We start from the raw sequence: 25,695 nt of genomic DNA, 5'->3' as shown, positions 1-25,695 counted from the left end.
AGAATAGATAACAAAAATCTTATTTACAAATTGATGTTAAAATGACACTGCCAAGTTCAGAATTTTAAAAATAAAAATAGGGCAATTCAGAACAAAGGAATTCTACTTCTTTCAAAGTAAACCTTTATACTAATATATAGGAACAAAGATTCAATGAGTAATCCTTTTCTCAAGTTTTCAAATTGTGCATAATTTCAATTTAATGTGATTATGAAAAACAATCAGTTCTAGTTGTGGAAATTCTATTTAGGTATTCTACCTAGAGGTTAAACTGAAATAAAATAGTGACTTGGTATCAGGGACACTGGCTATGGTTTAAACATTTCCTCTATAAAGGTTTTCTTTTCTGTTGTGAACTTTGAAATTTACAGTACCTTGAGGAGAAAATGTGGCGCTCTTTTCTACACGTTCCTTCAGTTCCAGGACATCCTGGGGGTCACTTTGCTTCTTTTTAACGCTGTTTGGGTCTGTTTTTGTAAGAATCTGGCCTTTTGCTCTTAATTTGGTTATAGCAGCTAACTAGAAAAAAAAAAAGAGAGGGAGATAAAAATCTAAAAGATGAGATAGGCATCTGTAACTCTGTACCCCTTTCCTGTTACTAACCAATGAATTCTAGCTGCTCTCAAATATAAACTGGCAAAAATATATCTTCATTTTACTTAGCATTATTACAATTATTGAAATTTAAATGCACGGGAGACAGGTCTACAGTTAGTAAAGAAAGTCTCAGCTTATTTAAATATCGGCATTTAACATCAGCTAGCCTGTAGCCTTCTAGTCCCATCGAGGGACATCATAAACATTTCGGAAATTTGTTTTAGAATTCCAGCTCTGCCACTTACTGGTTTCCAACCTTAGTTACTTAATTGTTCAGCCTCATTTTCTACATTTATAAAACGGGGGTGACAACACTTACGTATCTCTTAGGGTTGTGGTTGTGAATGAAATGCGATAATGTGCAAACTATGTACCTGGACATAGAAAACAGCATGTATGCATCCATCACAGGTACAGAGCCACAGTAATGAAGATGTGCCATTGTTATGATTATTACTGTGGGCACGGCTTTGGCTTGCAGCTAGCCTTTGCCCTCCATGTGGTTATAGCTGCTACCAGAACAAAGAGAAGACAGCTTAAGTCGGGGGCTCAGGAAGCAGAGGGGTGAGCAGTGCTCAGCAGGCGGGGTTCTCAGTACCCTCACCTCCATTTCAATCAGAGCAACTTAGCTTTTTATGTCTACAGACTGGGCTTCTGTGTGATTTGTTTTAAAGACGGATTCTTTAAACCACTATTTTACAATCTAGCTCAACAATTCCAAAAATTTTTTCCTGAATGCCAGTGTCTCCAGTTGTGAAATAATTAACAGCTAATTTTTTTGGTAAATGAATGGCATTATGTTGACACCATTATAATTTAAAATTCCTTTGACTCCATCAATCAATAAATAGCTATTAGGTCTCTGTGTTTCCTGGTCATAGTTATATCAAATTTGAAACTCCAGCTATGTATTATGGAATGCAAATTCAAGTGTTGACAGAAATAGCTGTCAGTTACCTTTTTGGCTTCTGCTAAAGCACTTAGTTTTGGTTTTGGAGGTGGTGACTCATCAAAAAGAAGAACATCATCTCCTTCTGAGATGCCTCGCCCCAGCTTGGGCGTCTGTGTGGCTGGGGTTCCTTTCAGCCTGGGGAACCCAGCCCTCATTGGTGGAGAACGAGACAGCAGCTGTCGAGAAGACGATGGCATAGCTGGGCTCACCTCACTTGAACTTTGCAGAAATCTTTAAAGAAAAATGCAGTCACAGACTATATAAGCACAAACTATAAAGAGGGAGACTGTAGGCAGGATACCAGATGAGAAGTAGGTGTCAGTAAGATAATTTCCCCTCCTTGGTTAATAATTCTGGTTAGACTGCAGTAAGAAGAATGCTAGTTTCACTAACTCTTCAGCGACTGATTTTTCATTGAAAAGCTCTAATTGTTTTACCAATTTAGAAGTGATTACTATTTTTATCAGTTGGCTTTCCAGTGAGTGCTGCTACGGAACAGCCCTGAAAGGTGAGCTGTGGACTGTATTCCTAGCCCTCTGGTTAGACCGTCAGGAACTCATCGAATAGCTCTGTATTTTAATTTACTCTACTGGGAAGAGATAACCACATGTGATACATTTGGACGCCCTTAACAGAAAAGTTCTATAACTCCCACAGTGACCATTTTAAGGGCTACTTAAAAACAACAAATGTCAGAAATCATCTAGTCCAAACCCCTTATCTTATAGAAGAAACTGGGGCCCCAGACCCCACTGCTCATAGTTACAGGCTCAGGACTAGCACCGGGGAATCCCAGGCCACTATTCTTTTCACTACATATACCCACTCTTGCCAGCTCCAGGCTGAGTCTGCAAATTGCTTATCACATCCTGCCCAAAGATATTGGGCAGCAAAATTCTGAAAAATTACAAATTATAATGCCTTTAAAGTGACAGGTGCTCTCTTATTTCCCACAAGGTCCACAATTCCACATGCACTTTTGTCATATGTACATATAATTTTGCCACCTGTTGGCACATGATAAATACGTCCATAGATCCCCATCAGCACTTCATGGATTACTGTACGGACCGGACAAGACACTGCGCTGATGGAGTACATAGCACAGTGCTTGGTACATGTTAAGTGTCTACCAGCAGCAGCTCTTATTACTATTCAGATAACTTGAGCTGAAGAGCCTTTGATTCATTTATCTTCCACATCCATTTCCACTTGATTTTGCCTCGACAATGACTCCATTTTCAGTGCCTCTTTTTTACCATTTACCTGAACAACTGCAAAATCTACTCACTGGCTCAGCCTGTAATTAAAAACCTAACTGTGGTAAAATAATGAAACAGGAGCCAAACAGGTCACCATGTGCTTTCCCCTTTCACAAAACCCATTTCAGATGGTCATTCCTTTCTCTTTTCCGCAGTGATACTAATTACTGTAACCTGTACCACTTGGTCTCCAGATTGACTAGCATAAGTCAGAAATACATTACTTTAAATGCTATTTAGGTTATATTAAAATTATTTTAACACTTTCAAAGTTAAAAAGGTAGCCAATTATCGAAAATCTAAAGTTGCATTTTTGAACTGCATGGTGACAGTCTGAGGATTCCTGAGATAAGTTATCCAAGCAGGGGATAGTAAATGTTACTTTTACCGTTTCTCTATTTCTTCTGTTTTCTTTTTCCTTATCTCCAACATTTGCTGCTTCTGTTGCTTCAAGAGGGCTGATGCCGAGATAGACTGGAAAGCAGGCTTCGGGCTCCCCAAGATCCCTAAAACAAAAGCCACAGACTGAGGGGTTCGGAGAGGCTGCGGGAACCGAGGTATGGATGCTAAGCAGTTACCAGCTGACTCTACCTGGTGAACTGGCTTTGGCTAAATGTTGTTTTAAATTTCTGGCTCCACAGGTAGGCAAGTCCATCAATTCCCTGAATTCCTCAGAGCAAGACAAGTTCTTTTGGGGTATTCCTGGAATATAGAAAGATCAGCTTTAAGAGAACCCAAAATTCACACTGCTTGATGTCATGTGACTTACTCACTTTTTAATCTCCGTATTCATTAACTCAGTCATTTGTAAATGAAGGAGATGGAATACAAAGAGAAAAAAAGAATCCTTAACCTCTAACATCAGACCAGCAGGACTGCAAGGATATGACAAATATATCTTATTTTGAGTAATGGTTGGATTACTAATATCCGCAGGGTCATTTCATATGCTGTTTCTGGCATCTGTACTATGGGTAAGGGTCCATGCTGGGCCCTGACCACTCTCAGGAATGAAGCCCAAGTACAAGGTGAAGGCAGCATTCTCTGACCCAGACATGTTTCAATGTTTCAACGAAAGACAACAGGTAGGTTTGACAGAAACGTGATACTACTGACTCTAATACTGGACATTTAGACTTAGATCCAGATACAACAAGAAATTTTAAAAAGTATACTAAGCTAAGACACAGCCAAGATTAATATGCTGTTTTTCCATAAGATGCTGTTAACCAAGCTTGACTCTTTCAGCTTAGGCCACATCACTCACTAAAATAGCGACGAATGGGTATTTATAACCTAGAGGATGAACTGTGACCATTTTCAATCCTAAAGAATACACATTTAAGCTGGAGATAGAAATGTAATCTTGAGAAACAAAGTTACCAAGTTTTTGTTGAGTTTCCTGAATGATCAAGTCTGTGCCCTTCACGACCAAATTAGTCAGAGTGGTTTGAATCTTCTTTTTAGGAGCTACAGCTGCTGCACTGTAATGACAAGAGTCCCCCCCCGCAAAGGAAAATCACTGAACTTCAGTGCTCTGATGAGGTAAAGAAGCCAAGGAAGTACCGTTTCCCTGAAAATAAGACCTAGCCAATCAGCTCTAATGTGTCTTTTGGAGTAAAAATTAATGTAAGAGCCGGTCTTATGTTATATTATATAAGACTGGGTCTTATATTATAGTAAAATAACTGGGTTTTATATTAATTTTTGCTCCAAAAGACCCATTAGAGCTGAGTGTCCAGCTAGGTCTTATTTTTGGGGGAACACGGTACTCATTTATTACAAACTGTCAGAAGTTTTTCAAAGTGGGAGACAACTAGACCTTCTTAATACCATGGCTCTAAAGCATAACTGTTATGAGCATGTGTCACAGCTTTGAAAGAATAGCAACCAACGAATTTGCTTGAGAACATCTGTAAGGACAATTTGGCAAAAGAAAATTTTTAAAATGCCAACAGTTTAACCAAGTAGGCTAGGAATTTATCTTCAAATAATTGAGGACTATTCAAAAACAGGATATTAATGGAAGCTTTGTTTGTAATGTTTAAAAATTGGAAACACCATTAAGGTTTATCTGTGGGGAACTGTTTAAATTATCGCAGAGCCATGTAAAAGAATACTATGTAGCCACTAAAAATAATGCCACAAGTAAATATTCGATAAGGAAAACATTATTTTATGTTGAAAAAAAGATCATAAAGTACAGGTACTTTCATGATTTCATTTCATATAACTAAAAATTCATACATATGGAAAAACAAAAACCACCTAGAAGAAGCATATATACCAAGGGCCTAACATATACATACATAATAGTTATTTATAATGTATTGTATTTTTTGCATTTTGGAAATTATTTTAAATATTAAAAAATGTGCTTGCTATTACAAAATAGGCAGGAGGTAAGAGTCCCATTGCCTAATTTCTGTTGAACTAGGAACAAAATCTACGTTTTGTTCTTGGACCAACTGGAGCTCCCTCGTGCCAGATCCCCACCTGTCACGTCCTCAGACGTGCTTTCCACAACACAGGACAAGGCCATCAACCACCTACTGCAGGGTCTCCGTGGAGAGACTGAGATCCCCAGAAGAGAGGCTAGGAACACCAGCCTCCCACACCCGTGTGAGGCCGCACTGCAGATTTGTAAGAGCTTTGCAATTTCACTAACAGCTGTGAGGGAAAGGACTTAAAGGATGTCGACACAATGATTCAGACTCTTTTAATGGCCAATTAGCCCTGACAAAGGTCCACTATTCACATTAGGACCCAAACAGGAAGCGTGGGTTCTCTGTTAAAGACCATCCTGACATGACTCGATTTCTCCCCATTCTGTGCATTTCCTCTGTACCTGGGAATAAAAAAAAAAAAAAGCCCTCATCTACCTTGTTCCAGGCAGTGACTTATGAAAGACAAACCTATATAAGTTTTCTAGGACCACTACAGAAATGTACAACCACTGGGCTTATTATTTATAAGCCAAACAAGATCCTTGTCCCAAAAGCAGCTCAGGAATGTCTTACAGTGAGGCTGCACACGATGCTGAAGAAACCCCTCCATAGTAAAAACCATCCTGACAGAGCCGTTCTCTCAAGCTGGCGCCTTTGCGGGCAAACTTCTTTGGAATTCGTCCTCCAGAGAAGGTGGACTGCAAGTCAGCTCGCTTGGCACTGAGCTTCTTGTACTGGGTCTGGATGTGATACTGACAGTAGTCGCAGTCGTTCTGCAAAATGGAAGACAGGCTGCCTCAGAATAAGGGCAAGGGCCCAGAAAACAATATAAATGTACACGGTCCCTTTCTCCCAGCTTTGTGGGGCACCATTCTGTGTGCAAAGCCTTCCTATTAACCTCCAAGGCTATTCCCAAAGTGCAGCTATGCCGTGATGAAGGGGAAAGAAGTTCTTCCCTTAAGTTGCCATTAAAGCACTAGTCAGGCGGAAGAAAAATTGATATAATTCACTTCCTTTGCCTTCTTTCTACAATCGAAATAAAAGCAGCTTCTAGGATGAACCTCGAAAACATTATGCTAAGTGAAAAAAGTCAGATACAAACGGCCCCATATTGTATGATTCCTCTTATATCAGATATCCAGAGCAGGCAAGTTTAGAGAGACAGGAACCAGGTTAAAGGTCAGCAGGAGATGGAGGTAAAGAGCATGAGGTGAGGTTAGTTACTGGGTACAGTGTGTTTTTATGGGGTGATGAAATGGTTTTGAAACTAGAGAGCTAGTGGTTGCACAGAGTGCGTACAATAAATATCACTGAAGTGTACATTTAAAAATGGTTACTTGTACATCATGTGAATTTGACCTCAATAAAAATTAACTTAATAAAGCAAAACCGGCTTCTAGTGAGATTTTTCTAGTTCTCTGGTTGACTCTTGGAAAAATGCTACCCATTCAGTGAAAGCAACAAAAAGAAATAAGGTGCTGTTCTATTGGGTGAGCCCCTAGATATGTGACAATGAAGTTCTAGTTCTTACATGGAGATCTGTCGGGTACTTCACTCTGAGACCCCTTTTACCCACTATCTCCCTCCTTTCTATTTCCTGCTCACCAGCTCATCTGTTAGGCAGGAATGAGATGAAACCAAAGCCTGTCTTTTAACCCTTTCAAAGAGCTCTAAGATGTACCACTTCACACCCACTAGGATGGCTGTAATCAGTGAGAGACAATAACAAGTGTCAGCTGGCTATGGAGAAACTGGAGCCCTCACATGCTGCTGGTGAGGATGTAAAAGCCACTTTGGAAACCAGTCTGGCAGCTCCTAAAAAACCTAAAGTCAGCATATGACCCAGAAATTCCACTCCTGGTATACACCCAAGGGAACTGAAAAAATATAAACCTACACAAAAACGCACACATGAATGTTTACAGCACCATTATGCATAATAACCAAAAGGTGGAAACAGCCCACATGTCTCCTTACTGATGAACAGATGTGGACTATCCACACAATGGAATATTATTCAAACATAAAAAGGAATGAAATGCTGATAAATGCTATATCATGAATGAACCTTGAAAATGTTATGCTAAGTGAAAGAAACCAGACACAAGAGGCCACATATCATATAAGTCTATTATATGAAATGTCCAGATGAGCAAATTCATATAGACAGAAGGTAGATTAGTACTTACCAGGGGCTGGGAGAGGGGAATGGGGGGTGACTGGGGAATGGCTGTTTTTTTTAGGGAGGTACTGAAAATATTCTGAAATTACATAGTGGCGAAGGTTGCACAACTCTGTGAATATACTAAAAAATTACTAATTACACACTTTAGAAAAGTGAATTGTATGGTATGTGAATTGTATCTCAATGAAGCTTTAAAAACAAGCTCTAAGAAAAGGTATAATGGAGTGAAAGTATAGATGAAAATAAGCTTTTCAGTGTATTTTATCATAGTGCTTGATCACTGACACTACAAAAAAATGGATAAAAGAATGGTTGGTAGGAGTTAAGAATTAAGAGCAAACTAAAATTCTGTTTCTTGCACCTCCTAGTCAGCCGACAATAAAAGATGACTTTCCTTAGAGGTTAAATCTTTCCTCTGCCCTCAGTTTTTTAAACTGGTAATTATTAAGCACACATTCAATTTTTCACTTTGACAGTTCCTGTTATGTAGGAAACTCAGTTCCAAAGGTCATTACCACTAAAGTACCTATAATTTATTCCTATTAGATCCTTTCTTTAGCAGAAACCATTTGAATAAGGCTGAAACCAACCAAATTAACAGTCTGTGTACATGGTTCTCCATTCTTCTTCTTTGCTTTACAGGTTCCGAGGTCAACGGCTTCACCCATAATTAAGATCTTTTGAGGATGATCAATAGATAAGCATACCTGTAGAAAAGAAGTGGAATTAAAAGCAGACAAAGGTATGGCCTTTTATAAGCAAGAATGAATAGAATGGTGGATATGAGTTAAGAAGCCTTTATGAGTCTAAAGGAATTTAAAGCCAGTGCCCTACAAAACAGTTTTAGAAATCAGAGGTGTATAAGACACATTTAGTTTCCTACCCAACAGCCATCCTCTCCTATGTCTTTGGTATCAGAATCTTGATTTTATTTGAGCTGGCAAATGCTCAGCATAAGGTAATGGATCTTGTTCCCAGTTTTCCCAGCATCCCTTCCAGGTAGCAATGATCATGTGACTATAATCTAGCCAATGAGACAGAAGGAAGAGTCAGTAGGGAAGGTAGCTGGGAAAGCTTCTGCTTTCCTGATAAAAGCAGATAGAGGAGGCTGGCTCACTTTCTGCCTTAAATGGAGATGCGATGACAAGAGCTCAAAGCCACCTAGTGACCAAGAGGAAAAGGCTAAGAGACGTACAGACACTGGCCCTGACATCACTTACACTATGTCTGGATTTTTTTATTATGTAATAAAAGCAAACCCCACTCTTCACTATTAAAAGAAACTGTAGTGTAGATTTTCTGTTACTTGTAGCCAAACACATTGAAACTAATAAGTAAAGATTTGTTGCCTTTCTCTCACAAAAACAAGGAATGAAAAAACTTTGTCTCTAACTTCTCCTGATAATAATAATCTGTCTACAAGGTGAAGCTTCTTGCTGGGTCAGATGGAGAAATGGTCTGTCTCATTCACACTGTATCTAGATTTACAATTTACTGGAGAATCAGTGGGCAGTACGGAAGCTGTAGTGCTGCTTGAGAAAGGTAAAAATTCACTTTGATTATAAGTCGTAGCTGTGGTTGTATTAAGGGAGCAAAGTCCTCTCAAACATAAAACCTTGCCTTCTTGATGCTGCCATGGAAATTAATGAAAGAGATCTAAGAACACCTCAGTGTAACAATTCAAAACACTCCAGGAACCTTGGAACTGATTTGAAAAGAAATAATGAAAGAAGATGATATAAAACACTTGAGCAGGTGGAAATTCAGAATACTGGTGGATGAAGGATGAACAAGCAAACGAAAAAACAGATAAATGGAGCTAGAATAATATAAAAGTAGGACTTACTACCTGGAGGTAGACCAATACAACTGTTTTTGACAGAACTTGACTAAGTTGCAAAGACTCCCCTCCCTCCCCTACATCACAGAACCAGATTCTTACCTCCTCTGAACCATCCCTGGGCTTCATGGGGTTAGCATTGAGGAGCCCTATGACGGTACCCTGCTCAGTCTTCCAGAGTTCCTTGTGAACCTCTCCAAACAAGAACAATGACACGGTCCGTGTCAGGTCACGAAGATCATTCAGTCGCCAGATGCTGAATGTCTTTCCCTGGAACAAGTATTTATTCTTAATTTTAATAATTTTTGAACAATGGATTGTATTGTCTCCATTATTTATGGTTCAAGCATTCTACTGTGGGAAAATATATAAGTATAATCCACCCTGAATATATAACCATCAGAATGTCTATTATAAATTAATTCTTTCTCTAGGCTTTAGTATTATCCTTTTCATTTTGGAGATGAAGGTGAGGTAACGCAAGCCAGTAGCCAAGTTGTTACTTGAGTCTCTAATTCTCAGGTCTAAATAGTCAGTGGGATAGCACCGCCTTTCTAATCTCTCTCTCTCTCTCTCTCTCTCTCTCTCACATTCACACACACACACACACACACACACACAAACATACACACACAAAACATTAAAAGGACAAGAGGAAGGTGTAGCACTACTATTTAATAATTTACTAATATAAATTTAGTAAATCTATTATCACTAATTATATTATTATTAATAAAGAGGTTTCAGCTCTATGCTTCTAAATTTTTGCTTAGCACAGAAGCAAAAGCATCATTAAAAAAACTGGTTGTGTTTAAGTGTAAAATTTCAGAAGTATTATTAAATATCTGAAGAAATGCAACTCAAAGTCCTGACCACTTATAATACGCACATTTACAGATTTTCAAAAAAATAATTCAAATAATACTGAATCGAGATATTTCACAAAGGCATCCCAGAGTGGATATGGTTATAGGTTATAGAGATCTATTGCCTGAACTCAAGTATTATAATTATTCTTCCATGGATTTGTACAATGCCTTTCTTGGAAGAGTTCAGATAAAATTTCCTATCAGTTATTTCAATGTCATCATAACCAGCTGTGATACAATTAAAAACTTAAATAAAAACCAGACTTGTTCACGTTTACCTAGACAGAACAGGGTTAGAGCAGGACACAGAATCTAAAACTCAACCCGTGATGTCAGAACTCATAAATAAATCTAAGGTTGGTTGAGATCGATATTAGAGAATCAAATCAGTATTGAGCATGACTAATCAAGAGTATTTTAGAGCTGGGAGTTTCCACATACTCAAAAGAAAGTTGCTTCACTTTTACAGAGAAGGAAATGGAGGTCCTTAAAGAAAGATTAAAGGTTACCCTAAGCCCACATAGCTAGTTAAAAGGAGAATGAGATTCAGAACCCAGGTTTTTTGCCAGGACACAAAATAATTTTCCTGTTATGCCTCAGTTGGCTGCAATTTTAAAACTTGCTAGATCTTTTGCAATATCCAGCAAATTAAATACATCATACTGTGCTGGCACAGGTCAGCAATTTCAGAACTTTTGCGATGGGCGTCACACATCTAGTAAGGCTCTCGAACGACTGAGCTCAGTCTCTTCTATAACTTGCTCGTCCTCCACAGGAGGGATTATAGTATCACAGGGGCAACCATGTGTCACCGAAAACAATGACAAGTAAAATGCACGCGGACAGATGTGAACAATGAAAAGCCCAAGAAACGTATACACCCAGATCTTCACAAATTCCTCTTGGACAGCAGCCCAAAGACAGAGTGGCAAATTGAGAACTTACTAGCAATTATTTCACAACGAGATACTGATGGGCTCTGGATAACTAATAAAGAACATGAGTCCTCACTGCAAGTTTGTCACGAAGCAGCTTAGGAAGCAATAAAATGGCTCACACTGTTACTGCTTTGTGGAGTGACTTTCTTCAGTATAACCCCAAATGTCACCCAGTCTATTTCTTCCAGCTTCTCATGCGCCATCTTTTCCTTGAGCTGAGATAGTCTGATCAGTTTTCGGCCAGCCATTTTCTTGTTCATTTCTGTGGAGGATACTCGAGGACACCTGGGTCAAGAAATCAGCAATTAGGAGATTATTCTTCTAATAAGAGATTATCTGGCATTGTGGCCGATTGGTTAGAAGAGGTATTATGGGCAGAAATCTCGAATGCACCTGTTCTCAGTGGTTTAGTTATGTAGTAAGACAAGGCTCATATTTTTACATCTGATAAATAGAAACAAGATTTTTCCCCCCCTTAGGGGAACAGGACTTTATTGGGGAACAGTGTGCACTTCCAGGACTTTTTTTTTTTTTTCCAAATTGTTATCCTTTCAATCTTAGTTGTGGAGGGTGCCATTCAGCTTCAAGTTGCTGTCCCCTCAGTCTTAGTTGTGGAGGGCGCAGCTCAGCTCCAGGTCCAGTCGCCGTTACTAGTTGCAGTCGGCGTTGCCCACCATCCCCTGCGGGACTCGAGGACTTGAACTGGCAACTTTGCGGTTGAGAGCCCACTGGCCCATGTGGGAATCGAACCAGCAGCCTTCGGAGTTAGGAGCACGGAGCTCCAACCGCCTGAGCCACCGGGCCGGCCCTCCAAAAAACAAGGTTATTTTTAAAGCTAGGTTTGTATAACCTTCGATGTAGAACTGGGGCTTATATAGCAAATAAGATCACAAATTCTTTTAAGTTTTTATAAATTTAATACAAAATCATGAAGTAAGTCATTAAGATTTAAATTTTATCAATGCTGCAAGAATTCCACAGGTTCTACTATTTTCAATCAGATTTTTAAAAATTCAGATTTTCACATAATAAAGGTGTTGATTCAGCTTCAATTAAAATAGCCTTGTTCGTAATGACTGGTCAAAACCTGGTGAATTTGCATATTGTTTTTCTCTCGAATATTAATATCTGTTCCATGTTTTACCATATTATACGCATATATTCAAGGACAAGAGAAAACACAAATAAGCATGACTTTTGACTCTTTCAGAAGTCTTCTGGACTAGAAAGCCCTAGAGCTAGCTCTGAACAATGAAGAATATTCTGGAGAAATCCTATTTTTTGCCTGATTTCTGTGAATTAATAGGTTACTATCAGGTTACTATCCTTTGGAGTAATTTTAGGGTCTGAGGTTCAGGTATAACAATTATAGAGACCCAAATAATTCTGCTGCCTCCTATATTTGTAGGCCATTCAGAAGCTCTGGCATTTGTCTACCTCCATTCCCTTCACACGTGTGGTACACTTGCACCGTGACCAGCTCGCATTACTCACAGGGAGTTTCAGCTGGGGGGCAGGCAGGAAGGGCATGTTTACCTTGAAGAAAAAGAACCCTGAAGCCCCTCAATGAGCTTTTATTTTACCATGTATTCCATCCCTCAGATTCTGTCTCAAATGTAACGAAGATACGGAGTATTTTTTTTTATTTTGGAGATTAGTGAATCTTCACAATACACTTCTACTGCATTACTGTGTTTACAGTACCGTGCTGTAGGACGGCAGCCGCTTGTTTTCTCCCTTCTTAATCACGCACAGTTCAAGCCCTTGGCAGTTTGGGTTTAGATCGACAAGGTTTAGGTGTTTTAGACTGGGTGCACTCGGCTACTGCTCTATCCTGGGCTCCAGAAGTAATGAGGGAGACACAATGCAGTAGTGGCACAGAACACAGTGAAAAGGCCAGTCTTCCCACGGATGTGGTCCTGGGATTCATTTCTATTTTAACTGAATATCTTAATCTGTCCACGTAACATGCAAAGAATATAAATTTGCCTTAAAAGTGATTAGGAAGAAAAAAAGCATAGCTGTTTTTCTTGACATCAATTACAAGTAGTGTTATCCTGGTTAAACTATATATACCTCTGTGTATTTAAAAACAGTCTCTATCACTGTTTCTGTCAGTTTCTGATTAAATATACTATCTGTCCATTTCCTTTTATGTCTATCTTCCTATATAAACAAGAAAAAGTCTTCCTTAAACATTTCATATGCAAATATACCCAGAGCTTACTGCCAAGTTTTGTCCAGTTCCAGAGGTGCTGGTGTTCTGTGACTCTGCTATACAAACACACTATTTTGAAAAGGCTCAGCCGTTGGGAAGGAGGGACCCGTATCTATCTGTCTGGTGGGGCATGTGGGCAGATGCGGGGCTGTCACGGTTACTGACCTGAGCCTCAGGCCAGAGAAGGCTTCCACGGAGACCGGCTGAGCCGTTTCCCCAGAACTCCTGGGGGTCCCTGGACCCGGATCTCTAGTCACCCTGTTAGGCTTGTTCCCAGGAATCATTCGAAGTGGTTGTGATGGGGCACTCATCATCCTTGAAGGTGAGCTTTTGGGCGCTGGGAAATTAACATGAAAATTAAGTGCAAAGAAAAGCACAGTGATAACTACAGTGATTTTTGTGGAACTGTCACTTTTCTCATCACTGCATACAATAACCGAGTGTTGAGAGAACAAAGGAAGCCAGAGGCATTTCCGTACCACCCTCAAAATCCCTGCAGTGTAGTCCAAAAGAACTTGCTGCAATACCAGAAATGTTTTTTACTGCTACTGTCCAATACAGTGGCCACCAGCCACAGGTGGCCATGGATCACTTAAAATTGACTAGTGTTTCTAAGGAAATGAATGTCTAATGTAATTTAACCTACTTTAAATTTAAATAGCCACATGTGGCTATGGGCTGCTGTATTAGACAGTGCCACTCTAAAACACTGCTCTTCTGTGCACCGACATTTGCTGGGTATTCACCATGTACAGAGCAGGAAGGGATGAGGGCTCTGTCAGGAATCAATAATTAATGGAGACTGGTGCACAGATCAATTTCCACCTGAAGAAAATCCAAAGTTAGCTCCCCTTTCTTTTGTTTGTTTCTGTTTCATTTTATTTCACTCCATTCCATTTTACTTGTGGGGTGGGGGGAATTCTACTGACATGGTTACTTTTCATATTTTAGAGGCATTTGATAATGCTCCTAAAGGTGAAAAGGCTTGGGTATTTTCCTTAATAAAGTATCACCCTCTGTGAAACCAGATTTTTGTTTACCCTCGAAGAGACTTGGGATCACCGTTCCCAGGCTACAGGCCAGGGCAATCCTAGAACTTTAGGATTTCTCGAAACCACGCCCAGGCCCCCATCCCTTAAAACCAAACTTTGGAAATTGCTTAATGTAATACCTTAGTAATGCAAAGGTCCTAAGGGGATGGACACTGTTCACAAGGGCATGCATGAAATACAAATTTGTTGTCAAATAAATATGAGCACTCAGAGGCTGCAACTATTCTCTACTGCTGTGCCCTAATGCCAATGCTATTCCAAAGGGCCTTTGTGAGCACATGTGGTCAATAAAATGCTGCTTATTCTGTGTTATTTCCAGACCATTTTGTCTTCCATCTTCCAAAGAATCATCACTTTGGGCAAACTGAAGCAGTATAACAAAATCAATACAGAGAGCTTATAAATCTTTTTAATTTTATTTTGTGTGTATATATGTGTGCGCTGAAACAGGCTTTTATTTGCACACCATTCTAGACTCCTGGCAAAGAAGCCTTTTCTAAGGAATTGAGCTTCTGGTTTCAAAAAAAAACACGACCACTTCATAAGGGAAGCTGTGCCTCAGTCTCATAAGCCTAAAGATTAAATCTCTAGATTGCTAGCATGAGAACTCAATCCAGTGGTTATACTTACTATAGTTCAAGTCAACTACAGGGCTATAGAGTTAAAAAAAAAATTTCAACCCATTAAGTGTTTAGTAAATACCTACTCTCGACCTAAGGATTTTCTAAGCACTTTGAGACATAGAGAAAGAGCACAAAATACAGCATATAGTTCCCTTTCCCAAGAAACTTACTTTTCCAACAGGCAAATAAAGTAGACTGACTGACACACTGACACACACACACACACACACACACACACACACACACACACACACACACACACACACACCAGAGCCAAAATGTATGTTAAAACAGAACCAGGGCAGTGAGAAAACAGGGAGTCTCCAGTACTACACCTGCAGGTGAAACCTTTGGCGTGCGAGCCACTCGCTTGGTTTTTGGTAGAACAGGGACATCAAGCTCTGCAGAAAAGCACGTTGATTCCTGAATTCTCTGAACTTTTTTCTCCTTAAGAGGGGGACGTGGAGACTTATCTACTTGATAAAAATTAAAAGAAATTAGTAAAGCAAATTTAGAAAGAGGCTCAAAAACTATTTTACTAGGAACTGGATGCAGAAGTAATGTTATAATTTCCTAATAACAGAGATGCATTCTATTCCTAGAATTACTGATTACCAGGTTTATGTGGATGGGCTGGACTTGCACGCTGTTTAATTGTCGCCATTTCTAGCTGTTGTTGTAAGGACTTCATTTGCTCTTGCAATTTCTTTAATTCATCTAAGAAGAAGAATATACTGCTTTAAGAACCAGACCAGAGGAAATATTATACAGGATGAAAGTGCTGGAATTATTTTGGGCATTTACCTCCCCTGACAAAACCTTGAGACGATTAACTTTTGCACTTCAAAAGGGTCTCCTTAGAGAATTAAACTTCCTATTTCCAGTAATCAAGCTTCTAATACCAAAGCTAGTTATGAATTTGTACTAATGACAGACATCACAGATCCACATTCACAGCTAACTTTTGAGGAATCAAGAAATTATTATACTTATTTCACAAGTGGAATATCAGAATTAATACAACAAATGCCTGCTCCTGTATTAAAAGAAACTGCCAACTATACTGAATATAATAATTTAAAAATACATCAGAGAAGATGCCAGGAATAAGAAAAGGGCACTGCTCAGGAATGGTCTCCTACTCAAAGTAAGGAGCTTTATACTCTTATCTCTGGCTCCACATGCATGTAAATCCCAAAGTACTAGTTTTCTGCATAAACATGAACATACAGAGTCATTCTGTGAAGAGTCAATTGTAGTGGGCTGATATAAGGGACCTTTGTACGCTGGAATGCTGGCCTTCAATGTATGATCTACTAACTCAAGAAAAAAAATTTTTTCCCCCAAGGTCATTTATCTCCACCCTTGACTCAGCAGCTATCTTGACGAAAACTGCCAGACTGGTGGTTTCCATCTAGTCTATCATAAAGAAATGAGAGAAAGCCAGTAGTGAGGGCACCTTGCAACTCTTGATTAGTTTTCCCTTGACTGGGAGCAGAAGCAGGAGCAGGGAGGGCTCTGTTTTTAGCTGACTGCAATGTAGGAATTTCTTCCTCATCTGTTAAGTCCCCCATATCTCCAAAGAGAGTGGCCAGATTTTCCTTTTGGTCTTCAGTCTTTTCCACTTCTCCATCATCAGCCTCCTCTGTGTAAGATTCACCATCACCGTCTGCATCGAAGAGCTCATCAAATGCATCAGGTTTACCGTCATCCTGGGTTGAGGGCTGGCTCTCTTCTGGGTTACAATCCAAGGCTGACTCATTCTCCAGCAGTGCGGTCAGCAGAGACAATTCATCCTCCTCCACTATGGGAAAAAAGGAAGAAAAAGGAGAGAAAGTAAGCCCACCTGAGAAAGACTGTTAATGACAAGCATAATTACAATAGTCAACATTAATAAGGCAATTAAGATGACTGCAGACTCATCATTTTGCCTGGTATAATTATTGATCTTGTCTCCACCTTCGCTCTTCCCAAGTGCTTCTTAGAGGGCACTGAGCTAAGGAAGGAGGGGCCAATAACTGCTTAGAGACCACACTGGGCAAGTCACGGGGCTACATCTTTTGTCCCATGCTACCTCAGCTGGAGACAACTTCCTGCATACCAACTTCCACGAAATTCAACCCACAAGGGAATAACCAAAAAACACACTAAACATACATTTAGGCCCCTGCTTTTTAATTGAACATTTAAAAAAAAATATATAGAAAGGTACAAAGAATTATATAAAAAGCCCTTATATCCTGTCACCCAGAATTAGTCATCCCTAACATTTTCTCAGGTTTGCTTTGGGCCTTTATGTTAAATAGTTTTTTAACCGCCCCTACGCCAAATCTTATCTCGACTCCTTCCCACAGCCTCCAGGTCCCACTGCAATCACTATCATAATTTTGGTATATCATTCCAGTCTACTTTTTATACTTTTAATACACATATATAGGTATTCATAATCAATACATAGTATTGGGTGGTTTAAAAAGTATTTACATAAATTATTTCACACTATCCGTATTATTCTGTACCCTGGTTTCATTCAACATGGCACTGACTGATCCAAATTGTAAGACTGAGCCAAATCAAAACACATACTTCAGTTTATTCCTTTCAATTGCTGTACGATAGTCCATGGTAAGACTGTATCACGTTTCACTAATTCATTTTCCAATAAAGGCCATTTCTAATTTTTCCAATGTGGGCAATTTCTAATTTTTTCACACTATAAACTATGCTGCGATCAAGTACAAACCTTCTTGCACATGTGTGAGAGCTTCTTGGGAATACATTTCAGAAGTGAAATACCTGGATTGTCAGGTACACGTTTTTCACCTTTACTAGATATTGCCAAATGGTTCTCAACGTGGTTGTACTCTCACTAGCATTGTATACAAGTACCATTTCTTCCTACCACCTCACCAATGTCTGGTAGGTCACCTGATTTTTTGCCAGTCTGATGGATGATTTAAAAAGGCAGTTCACGGTTTTGATTTGCATTTCCAGGATTATTAGTGAGGTAAAAAATTGCTTATGTTTATTTTTAGCCAGCTGGATTTCTTCTGTCTTGACTTGTCTGTTTATTTTCTTTGCTCATTTTTTTTTTCCTACTTGGGCATTGTTCCTTTATGAAATCAGAGGCATTAAAGTAAAAATGTTAAGGATATTTGATCACTTCCTTCATTGCAAAGACAGGGGCTGAAATCCACACGGGGTAGGGGCCTGTTCAGGATCACTGGTGAAAAAGGTCAGTGCAAGAGCCAGGGTTAGAATGGAAATCTTCAGATCAGGAAACCTATATCCTATCCTTTCCACCGCTCTGCACACTCCTACCAGACAGAGAAGAATAGCCAAATTCAAGACCCAGAACCTGATGAAAGAGTGTAAACCTTTCATTCAGAGGTTGCACAACAATTAGTTTGAATGCTTAGTCCACAAAGATTCCAAGACTGCAGGGTGCAGTAAGATAGAAGAGGCAACCTGGCTCCCTGTGCTCCAGGTGAGATGGTCACATCCCCGCAAGGGAGCCCAGAGCTCCCCAACAAGAAGCCTTGGCCCACACCACTGGGAAAAATATTGCCTCATGGCTTTATACTCTTGGCCCTGAACCCACCTTTTCTCATGAGAGCACCGGAGCTAATCTGTGATGTCTACCACCCCAGTTTACTTCAGTCACCACCAAAAATCCTGTTTTCCCCACGTTATGTTGACCCCATCGTCTTGCCTCCTTACTCCCAAACTCCTGGGACTCCTCCCAAACTCTCTGAAACTCAGAATCTATTACCAGCAGGTTTCCCTACCTCAGGGGCTCTTAAAACAGAAATCTGGCTGCCCCTGAGAACCTCTTGAGTGGAATTTGTTCAAAGGCCCACACCTCATATTGCAAATGCTAGAAGAGTGCTCAGCATGCACCAGGCATGCAACAAATATTTGGTAACCAACTCCAGGGCTCTGATGTCTTCTTGCTTCTCCCTGTCACTTTGGAAGCATTAACCTTTCTTCAAGCCCATCAGGACGTCAGGTTGTTTTCATCAAGAAGCCTTCCTGGCTGCTATCATCTGTCGTCTTCCCTGGATGCCGCCCTACTCCCCTCCCTCTCCCTCTACCACTGTCACCTCCCCTCCCTCTACCACTGTCACCTCCCCTCCCTCTACCACTGTCACCTCCCCTCTCTCTACCACTGTCACCTCCCCTCTCTCTACCACTGTCACCTCCTCTCCACCACTGTCACCTACCCTCCCACTACCAGTCACCTCCCCTCCCACTACCACTGTCACCATTCCAGGTCGTGGTCTCTCAGCCTCCTGACCTCCTCACCTTCTGGTTGAGAGCCCACTGGCCCATGTGGGAATCGAACCAGCAGCCTTTGGAGTTAGGAGCATGGAGCTCTAACCGCCTGAGCCACCGGGACGGCCCAGTCCTACTTTTTTTTAAAGGGCAAGTATAATAAACTTGGATTTAAAAAAATAGTTTCAGACATGAACTCAATTACACAAGAAGAAAAATAATACATTTTACTTGTTACTGTCTTTTCACAGCCATCACAATCAGTTTTGTGCTGCTCCTTGGTTAAGCTCCGCTAATTAGAGCAACATCTCTGTACTAGGTAACTATTTTGCACACATCCCTGCAAAATGAACGAAACTAGAAAGGACTATAAGAATTGAAGTAAAAGCGAGACTAAAACCACTTTGGCAGATTTCAATATCAAATGTGAACTCTGAAGTCTGACGTGCCTGAGTTCCAGTCCCTTCTCTGACAGCTTCCCCTGTGACAAGTTTCTGAACATCAGTCTTTCTGTCTATAAAACACGGTTGCCGCGACGATTAAGTCAGTTAATATGATTAAGAATCTTAGAGCAGTGTTTGGCACATAGTATTGTTAAGTACATGCCAACTATCATGATCATGAACGATCATCACTGCTGCCAGGAGTCTCAAATCCCACCTGATTAGAACAACTAGCATATACTGACTGAACCACTCAGACAATACTGGAGAAGGAGGTAGCTATTTCACCATTTTGCAAATAGAATAACAAATCCACGCACAAAAGGGTAGTTTTCCAAAAACAAAGAAAAACTGAAAAAAGTTGCCAGGACTTACCGTCCATGCTGTCTAGGAACAGTGGTGAGAAAGAACTTTGAAGGAGGACCAGGAGCCCAGGAGACAGCAGTAATGCAGAATCTCAGCTGTGTGAAATCATCATTAGAAAAGTCACTCTTGATTCTCTCATTCTCACACTGCTCATCCAAAAATTCCAGAATCCTACACATTCCAGGGACTCTAACTGTAGGATTTATCCAGAACCTGACCATTTCTCACCCCCACCGCCAACACCATTTTCCTCCTACTCTGTTTCCCCCAAAATAAGACCTAGCTGGACAATCAGCTCTAATGCATCTTTTGGAGCAAAAATTAATATAAGACCCAGTATTATATTACATTATGTTATATTATATAAGACCCGATCTTACAGAATAGTAAAATAAGACTGGGTCTTATATTAATTTTTGCTCCAAAAGACGCATTAGAGCTGATGGTCCAGCCAGGTCTTATTTTCAGGGAAACACGGTTGTATGGAAGCAGTCCTCTTTTTTCTTGTCTTCAAACTATGGTTATAGAAACTTGGGTGAGGTACAGAATTTGTGTGATACTGGACCCCACGGATGAGACAAATGGTGAAGAGTATTACTGTGTTATCCATCTATTGGGGAATCTGCTGGATTGTAAGCTCCTTGAGGGTTAAGGAGGAGGAAACTTGTTCATTTCTATAACCAACCACCCTTTCTCTCCAGCAAACACATGCACGTCCTCATCCTTACATTTAGGGCCAACAGACAAGTGCTATGGGTTTTATCTCCACAATATTGTTCAAATCTCCAATTCTCCCCAACTTTACTGCCAAAAGCCTAGTCCAAGCTACCGTCCGTCAGTCTTTTAATTGGACTACTGCATTTGCTTCCCGTATTGGTCTCTTTGTCTCTGTGTAATCTATTCTCCACACAACAGCCACAGCAATCTTTCCTTTCCCTAGGAATCTTTAAGAAACATAAATCTGATCATGGTTTTCCTTTAATAAAAATTCTATAATGATTTTCCATTGCCCTTAGAACAAAAGTTTCAAAGCCTATGAGGCAATGGGTACTCTCTCTCTTGCCTACTTCTGCTTCCCCATCTTTTCTGTACATTCACTCCACCCAACTCGACCCACCTTCCAAACTGTTTCACCAAGATTAGCAGCCTGCATTCAACTTCCTGAACACACTAAGTACTCTCACGCCTCAGGTGCTTTGAAAAGTTCTTTCCTAGCTCCTTCTCATCCTTCGGTCTCCGCTTAACTGCCAATTTTTCTAAGCCTTTCCAGACCACTCTGTCTATCTGGCTAGGTCCCACGGACACCCTGTCATCTTATCCTTTTCATTCCACTATCATATACTTGCTTGTTACCTGTTATCCTCTTTATCTATCTATCTTATCTTTCTCTCTCTCTCTAGATATGTATGTATGTATTTATTTAAGGACGGCGCAGCTCACAGTGGCCCATTCGGGGATCGAACCGGAAACCTGGTGTTATTAGCACCACTCTCTGACCAACTGAGCGAACCGGCCACCCCTCTGTTATCCTCTTTAGACTGCAAGCTTCACAGGGAGGGCAGAAGTAATGTGTGTTTGGAGTCCCGTACATCGCACGTATTCAATAATTATTAGTAAATCATGACTTAGAAAATGAATGAATAAAAGAAGTCCAAAAGGCATGCATTTGACAATCGTTTTAAAATGCTACTTTCAAAAAGAAAAAAGCATGGTCCCTTAAATAAAGTAGACGGCACCTCACGATGAATTTCAGAAGTGCCGCGCAACTCCTTAGCCCTCGAACCTCCCGGTGGCGACAGCCTGGCGCTCGCCCGAGGCCACCCCGCTTCCCGTCTTGCCCACCTGGGCGCCCGCGGCTTCCGCGCCTCTCGCTCTCCAACCTCTCCTGCAGACGCGGGTGGCGCCCGCTCTCCCGAGCCTCCCAAGGGCCACCCACACACCCAGACGCCATCTCTTACCCGGCTCAGCACCCCTTCGGTTTCTACTACCAGACGCGCCAAAATTCCAAGTTGCCTCCACCCCCGCCTCTGACGTTGACGCACGCCGGCTTGGCGTCGCGCTGATTGGCTACGTCAGAGGTCGAGGAGGACTCGACCTTTGAGAGAGGGCGCGATACACGCCTTTCGTAGAGCAATCTGATTGGTTCACGTGACCGGGCGCCCTCTGTGTTGGGGCAAGGGAACTTCCGGTCGGCAAATCTTGAGGCTCCTTTAGGTAAGATAAAAATGTTCTGGCGCCCTCCAGCGCCCTGAAATGTAAGTATTCCTGTATGGTATTTTTACACGAGGTCAGAACTCAATTCCTAACATTCTCCGGGACCATGTCATCCAATCCTGAGCCTCATTTTCTACTACCTCAGGTATAACAGGAACAAAGACTTGGTCCGCATTCTAGGAATTTACTGTCTAATTTGGGAGATGTGACGTATGTGTAACATAAGGTAACTACTAATAAGCGCCAATCTTGCTGGAGAGGAGATAACAGAAGACGAGGTAGAAACATTAAAAAAAGTAGGTAAAACGAATTGTATGGAAGATGATGGACTCGAGGGCAAGAACTTCGGTAAGCAGTGAAAAGACCGTGTTTGAGCAGGTGGGGGAGGAAGGCAGACGTATAGAGGAAAGGTGTCGCCAAGTGCTTAGACTCTGGAGTTGAGACTGCAAGATTTTTCACTGCCACATACTACTGTGTTTCCCCGAAAATAAGACCTAAGCGGAAAAGAAGCCCTAGCCTGATTTTTCAGGATGACATCCCCTGAACATAAGACCTAATGTGTCTTTTGGAGCAAACCTTAATATACCACCGGGTCTTATTTTGGGGGAAACACGGTAACTGTGCAACCTTGAGTAAATTGCCTAACCTCTCAGTGTCTCAACTTACTCACCTGAAAAATGGACAGTAATAGTTATTTCATAGGGCATTGTGAGGATTAATGAGAAAAACTTGAAAATATGTATAGTGTGCTCAGCACAGGTAAGCATTAAATGTGTATCAACTTATATTCTTACTACTTTGTAAGTAGTAAGGCATTGCTTTAGGGAGACTTTATAAGGCATTGCTTAGGGAGATTAAGTTAATAAAGATAGGTGCACAGCAACTGAATATCCCAGAAACTGGAGGCAGAGAATCTCAATAGAAAATTCTGATAGTCGCAGACTATAAAAGTTGAAGGGAAGGGACAAACAGGAAATACATTCTGAAGGAAAACCTATCTGCTTTGGTAACTGCCCAAAGAAAAACTACCTTTGGTGGGAAAAGGAGCAGACAATGGCCATATTGGCAATACCTGGGAGACTGGCAGAATTATAGAAATGGACTAGAAGTCTAAAGGAGGAGCTTGTTTTGGACGGAGGAGAGATGATGATTTCAGGCTGAGGGTATGCTATGGAGATTTCAGCAGGGACCTTTAGAATTGTGGTTGAAGACGGGGACATATCAGGGCTTCAGGTATAGGTTTAGTGAATGCAGTTCTGTAAAGTCTGTAGAAGCAGAATATTTGAGTATGTTTACTTGGTTAATACACCAGATGCTTAAATCAATTCTTCCGTCCTTAGCCCCAGCTAAGGAAGCAATGTTGTTCAAAATCAGAAAACCAGACCTACTGGGAGAAATAGATGGTTTCCCCAGCTTCCCCCATCCACCCCACTAAACATACACCATAGATATCTGTTTACACCTGCCTTTACACCTTCCATGTTCCATGGTGCAGAACTCTCTAGAGTCTTATCCCAAACTTGAATTTTTTCAACTACTGGACAAGGACCCTGTACTAAGAAAAATGTTATCCCTGCTCAGAGGCAACCCTCTACTTAGAGATCAGTGGCCCTTCTGAGAATGAGGAAAACCCAAGTTCCTTGATTTTTCATAACAGAATATTGTCTTTACTGCCCAAATAAATGTCTATTTTCAACCGATCTAAAGGTTGAAACAGCAGAATTATGTTCCTCCATCTAGTTACCTCAACTGGTGTTTTCTGAAAGGGAGCCAATAAAAAACTCTAGCCTTGGTGGTTTCAATGAACTCAGAATGTTCAACACATTCCTTCTTGGTTTTGCTGGGTTAATAACCAATATATATTTTAAATATGTGAAATAACTACCCATAATCATGGCTCCATATATTTAAAGGACAAAATTACTACATAAATCTGTCTACTAATTGAGGGTTCCTGAATCAATACTTTTGTATTATAGTTCACGTCTTTGCAATTACTTAGCTAGAAAAGCTAAAACTTAAATTACTCAGCAATGACTAAATTTTCATAGCAAGAGCACATAATATTATTTCAATAAATAAGTGATCAACTATGTAAGTCAAAGGGTGCCAAAGAAGATCATTAAATTATCTCTACTTTTTATTTGCCTTTTATAGCAAAGCAATTTGGGTACCTTATGTTGTCCCACTAAATTATTTGAATATTGGTTCATACACTTAACTAGCTGCTATATCAGCTTTCCTCTATTGAATCAATGATGGCATAATAAATTTGATATTTCACTAAAGTCAATTCCAAGTTAGCACTTTCAGTATGGGGTCAACTGGAAGTGCTAGCCAATCTTCACAAGAATAGGGTATACACAATAAATTTTATGTACATTCATATTAAATATTATAGTTCAAAGTTGTTATTTTTCTCATTTTTTAGAAAATGAGACTTTTATCTTTTAGAGCAGATTATAGGATTACAGAAAAATTCAGTGTAAAGAACAGAGTTCCCATAAAGCCCCTTCCAGACACAATTCCCCCTATTATAACATCTTGCATTAGTATGGGACATTTGTTACAATTGATGAGCCAATATTGATACATTATTATTAATTGAAGTCCATAGTTTACATTAGGGTTCACTCTTTATGTTATACACTCAATGGGTTTTGACAAATGTATCCACAATAACAGTATCATGCAGAATAGTTTCACTGCCCTAAAAATTCTGTGCTTTTACCTATTCTTCCCTCCTTCCCCACAAACTCCTGGCAACCACTAATCTTTTTACTGTCTCCATAGTTTTGCCTTTTCCAGAATGTCATATGGTTGGAATCATACAGTATGTAGCCTTTTCAGATTAGCTTCTTTCACTTAGCAATATGTATTTAAGGTTCATCCATGTATTTTTGTGGTTTGATAACCCATTCCTTTTCAGTACTGAATAATATTCCATTATCTGAATGTACATTTGTTTATCCATTTACCTACTGAAGGACATCTTGGTTGCTTCCACGTTTTGGCAATTATGAATAAAGCTGTTAAAAACATTCATGTACAGGTTTTGTGTGGACATAAGTTTTCAGTTCATTTGGGTAAATGTCAAGGATTGCATGCTTGGTTTTGCAAGAAACTGTCAAACTGTCTTCCAAAGTACTATTTTGTATGTCCACCAGCAATAAACTAGAGTCCCTGTTGTTCCATATCCTCGTCAGCATTTGGTGTTATTGTTTTAGAGTTTAGCCACTTAATACGTATGTGGTGGTATCTCATTTTAATTCGCATTTCCCTAATGACATATGATGTGGACCATCTTTTCCTATGCTTATTTGCCATCTGTATATTTTCTTTGGTGAGGTATCAGTTATCTTTTGCCCATTTTTAAATTGGGTTATTTTCCTATTGTTGAGTTTTGAGAGTTCT

At 40.2% G+C, this 25,695-nt stretch overlaps 1 protein-coding gene across 6 annotated transcripts in view; it reads right to left on the bottom strand.

Annotated features, from left to right (window-relative positions):
• Positions 1-22,133, bottom strand: part of MCM10 (minichromosome maintenance 10 replication initiation factor) — a 33,172-nt gene extending 11,039 nt beyond the window's left edge. For 2 of the 6 annotated variants that reach the window (XM_019738324.3, XM_074324760.2), the window contains exons 1-15: positions 22,026-22,133; positions 20,077-20,162; positions 16,443-16,787; positions 15,599-15,700; positions 15,319-15,459; positions 13,474-13,645; positions 11,210-11,375; positions 9,386-9,553; positions 8,034-8,150; positions 5,832-6,031; positions 4,195-4,295; positions 3,403-3,513; positions 3,200-3,317; positions 1,555-1,780; positions 375-519 (exon numbers count right to left, since the gene is read on the bottom strand). In XM_019738324.3, coding sequence (XP_019593883.2) covers positions 375-519; positions 1,555-1,780; positions 3,200-3,317; positions 3,403-3,513; positions 4,195-4,295; positions 5,832-6,031; positions 8,034-8,150; positions 9,386-9,553; positions 11,210-11,375; positions 13,474-13,645; positions 15,319-15,459; positions 15,599-15,700; positions 16,443-16,787; positions 20,077-20,083 — 2,119 coding nt within the window. In that variant the 5' untranslated portion in view covers positions 20,084-20,162; positions 22,026-22,133. Of the gene's footprint in view, positions 1-374; positions 520-1,554; positions 1,781-3,199; positions 3,318-3,402; positions 3,514-4,194; positions 4,296-5,831; positions 6,032-8,033; positions 8,151-9,385; positions 9,554-11,209; positions 11,376-13,473; positions 13,646-15,318; positions 15,460-15,598; positions 15,701-16,442; positions 16,788-20,076; positions 20,163-21,909 lie in introns of all 6 variants that reach the window. The other 4 variants (XM_088788947.1, XM_088788948.1, XM_019738326.3 and 1 more) reach the window with 4 other exon arrangements.
• Positions 22,134-25,695: the final 3,562 nt, after the last annotated feature.

This window comes from Rhinolophus sinicus, chromosome 1 (genome assembly GCF_057876585.1).
Source record: "Rhinolophus sinicus isolate RSI-liver-muscle chromosome 1, RSI-T2T, whole genome shotgun sequence".
NCBI classification, from domain to species: Eukaryota; Metazoa; Chordata; class Mammalia; order Chiroptera; family Rhinolophidae; genus Rhinolophus; species Rhinolophus sinicus.
Note: the sequence above shows the minus strand (reverse complement) of the source record. Positions and strands in the feature narration are given on the sequence as shown.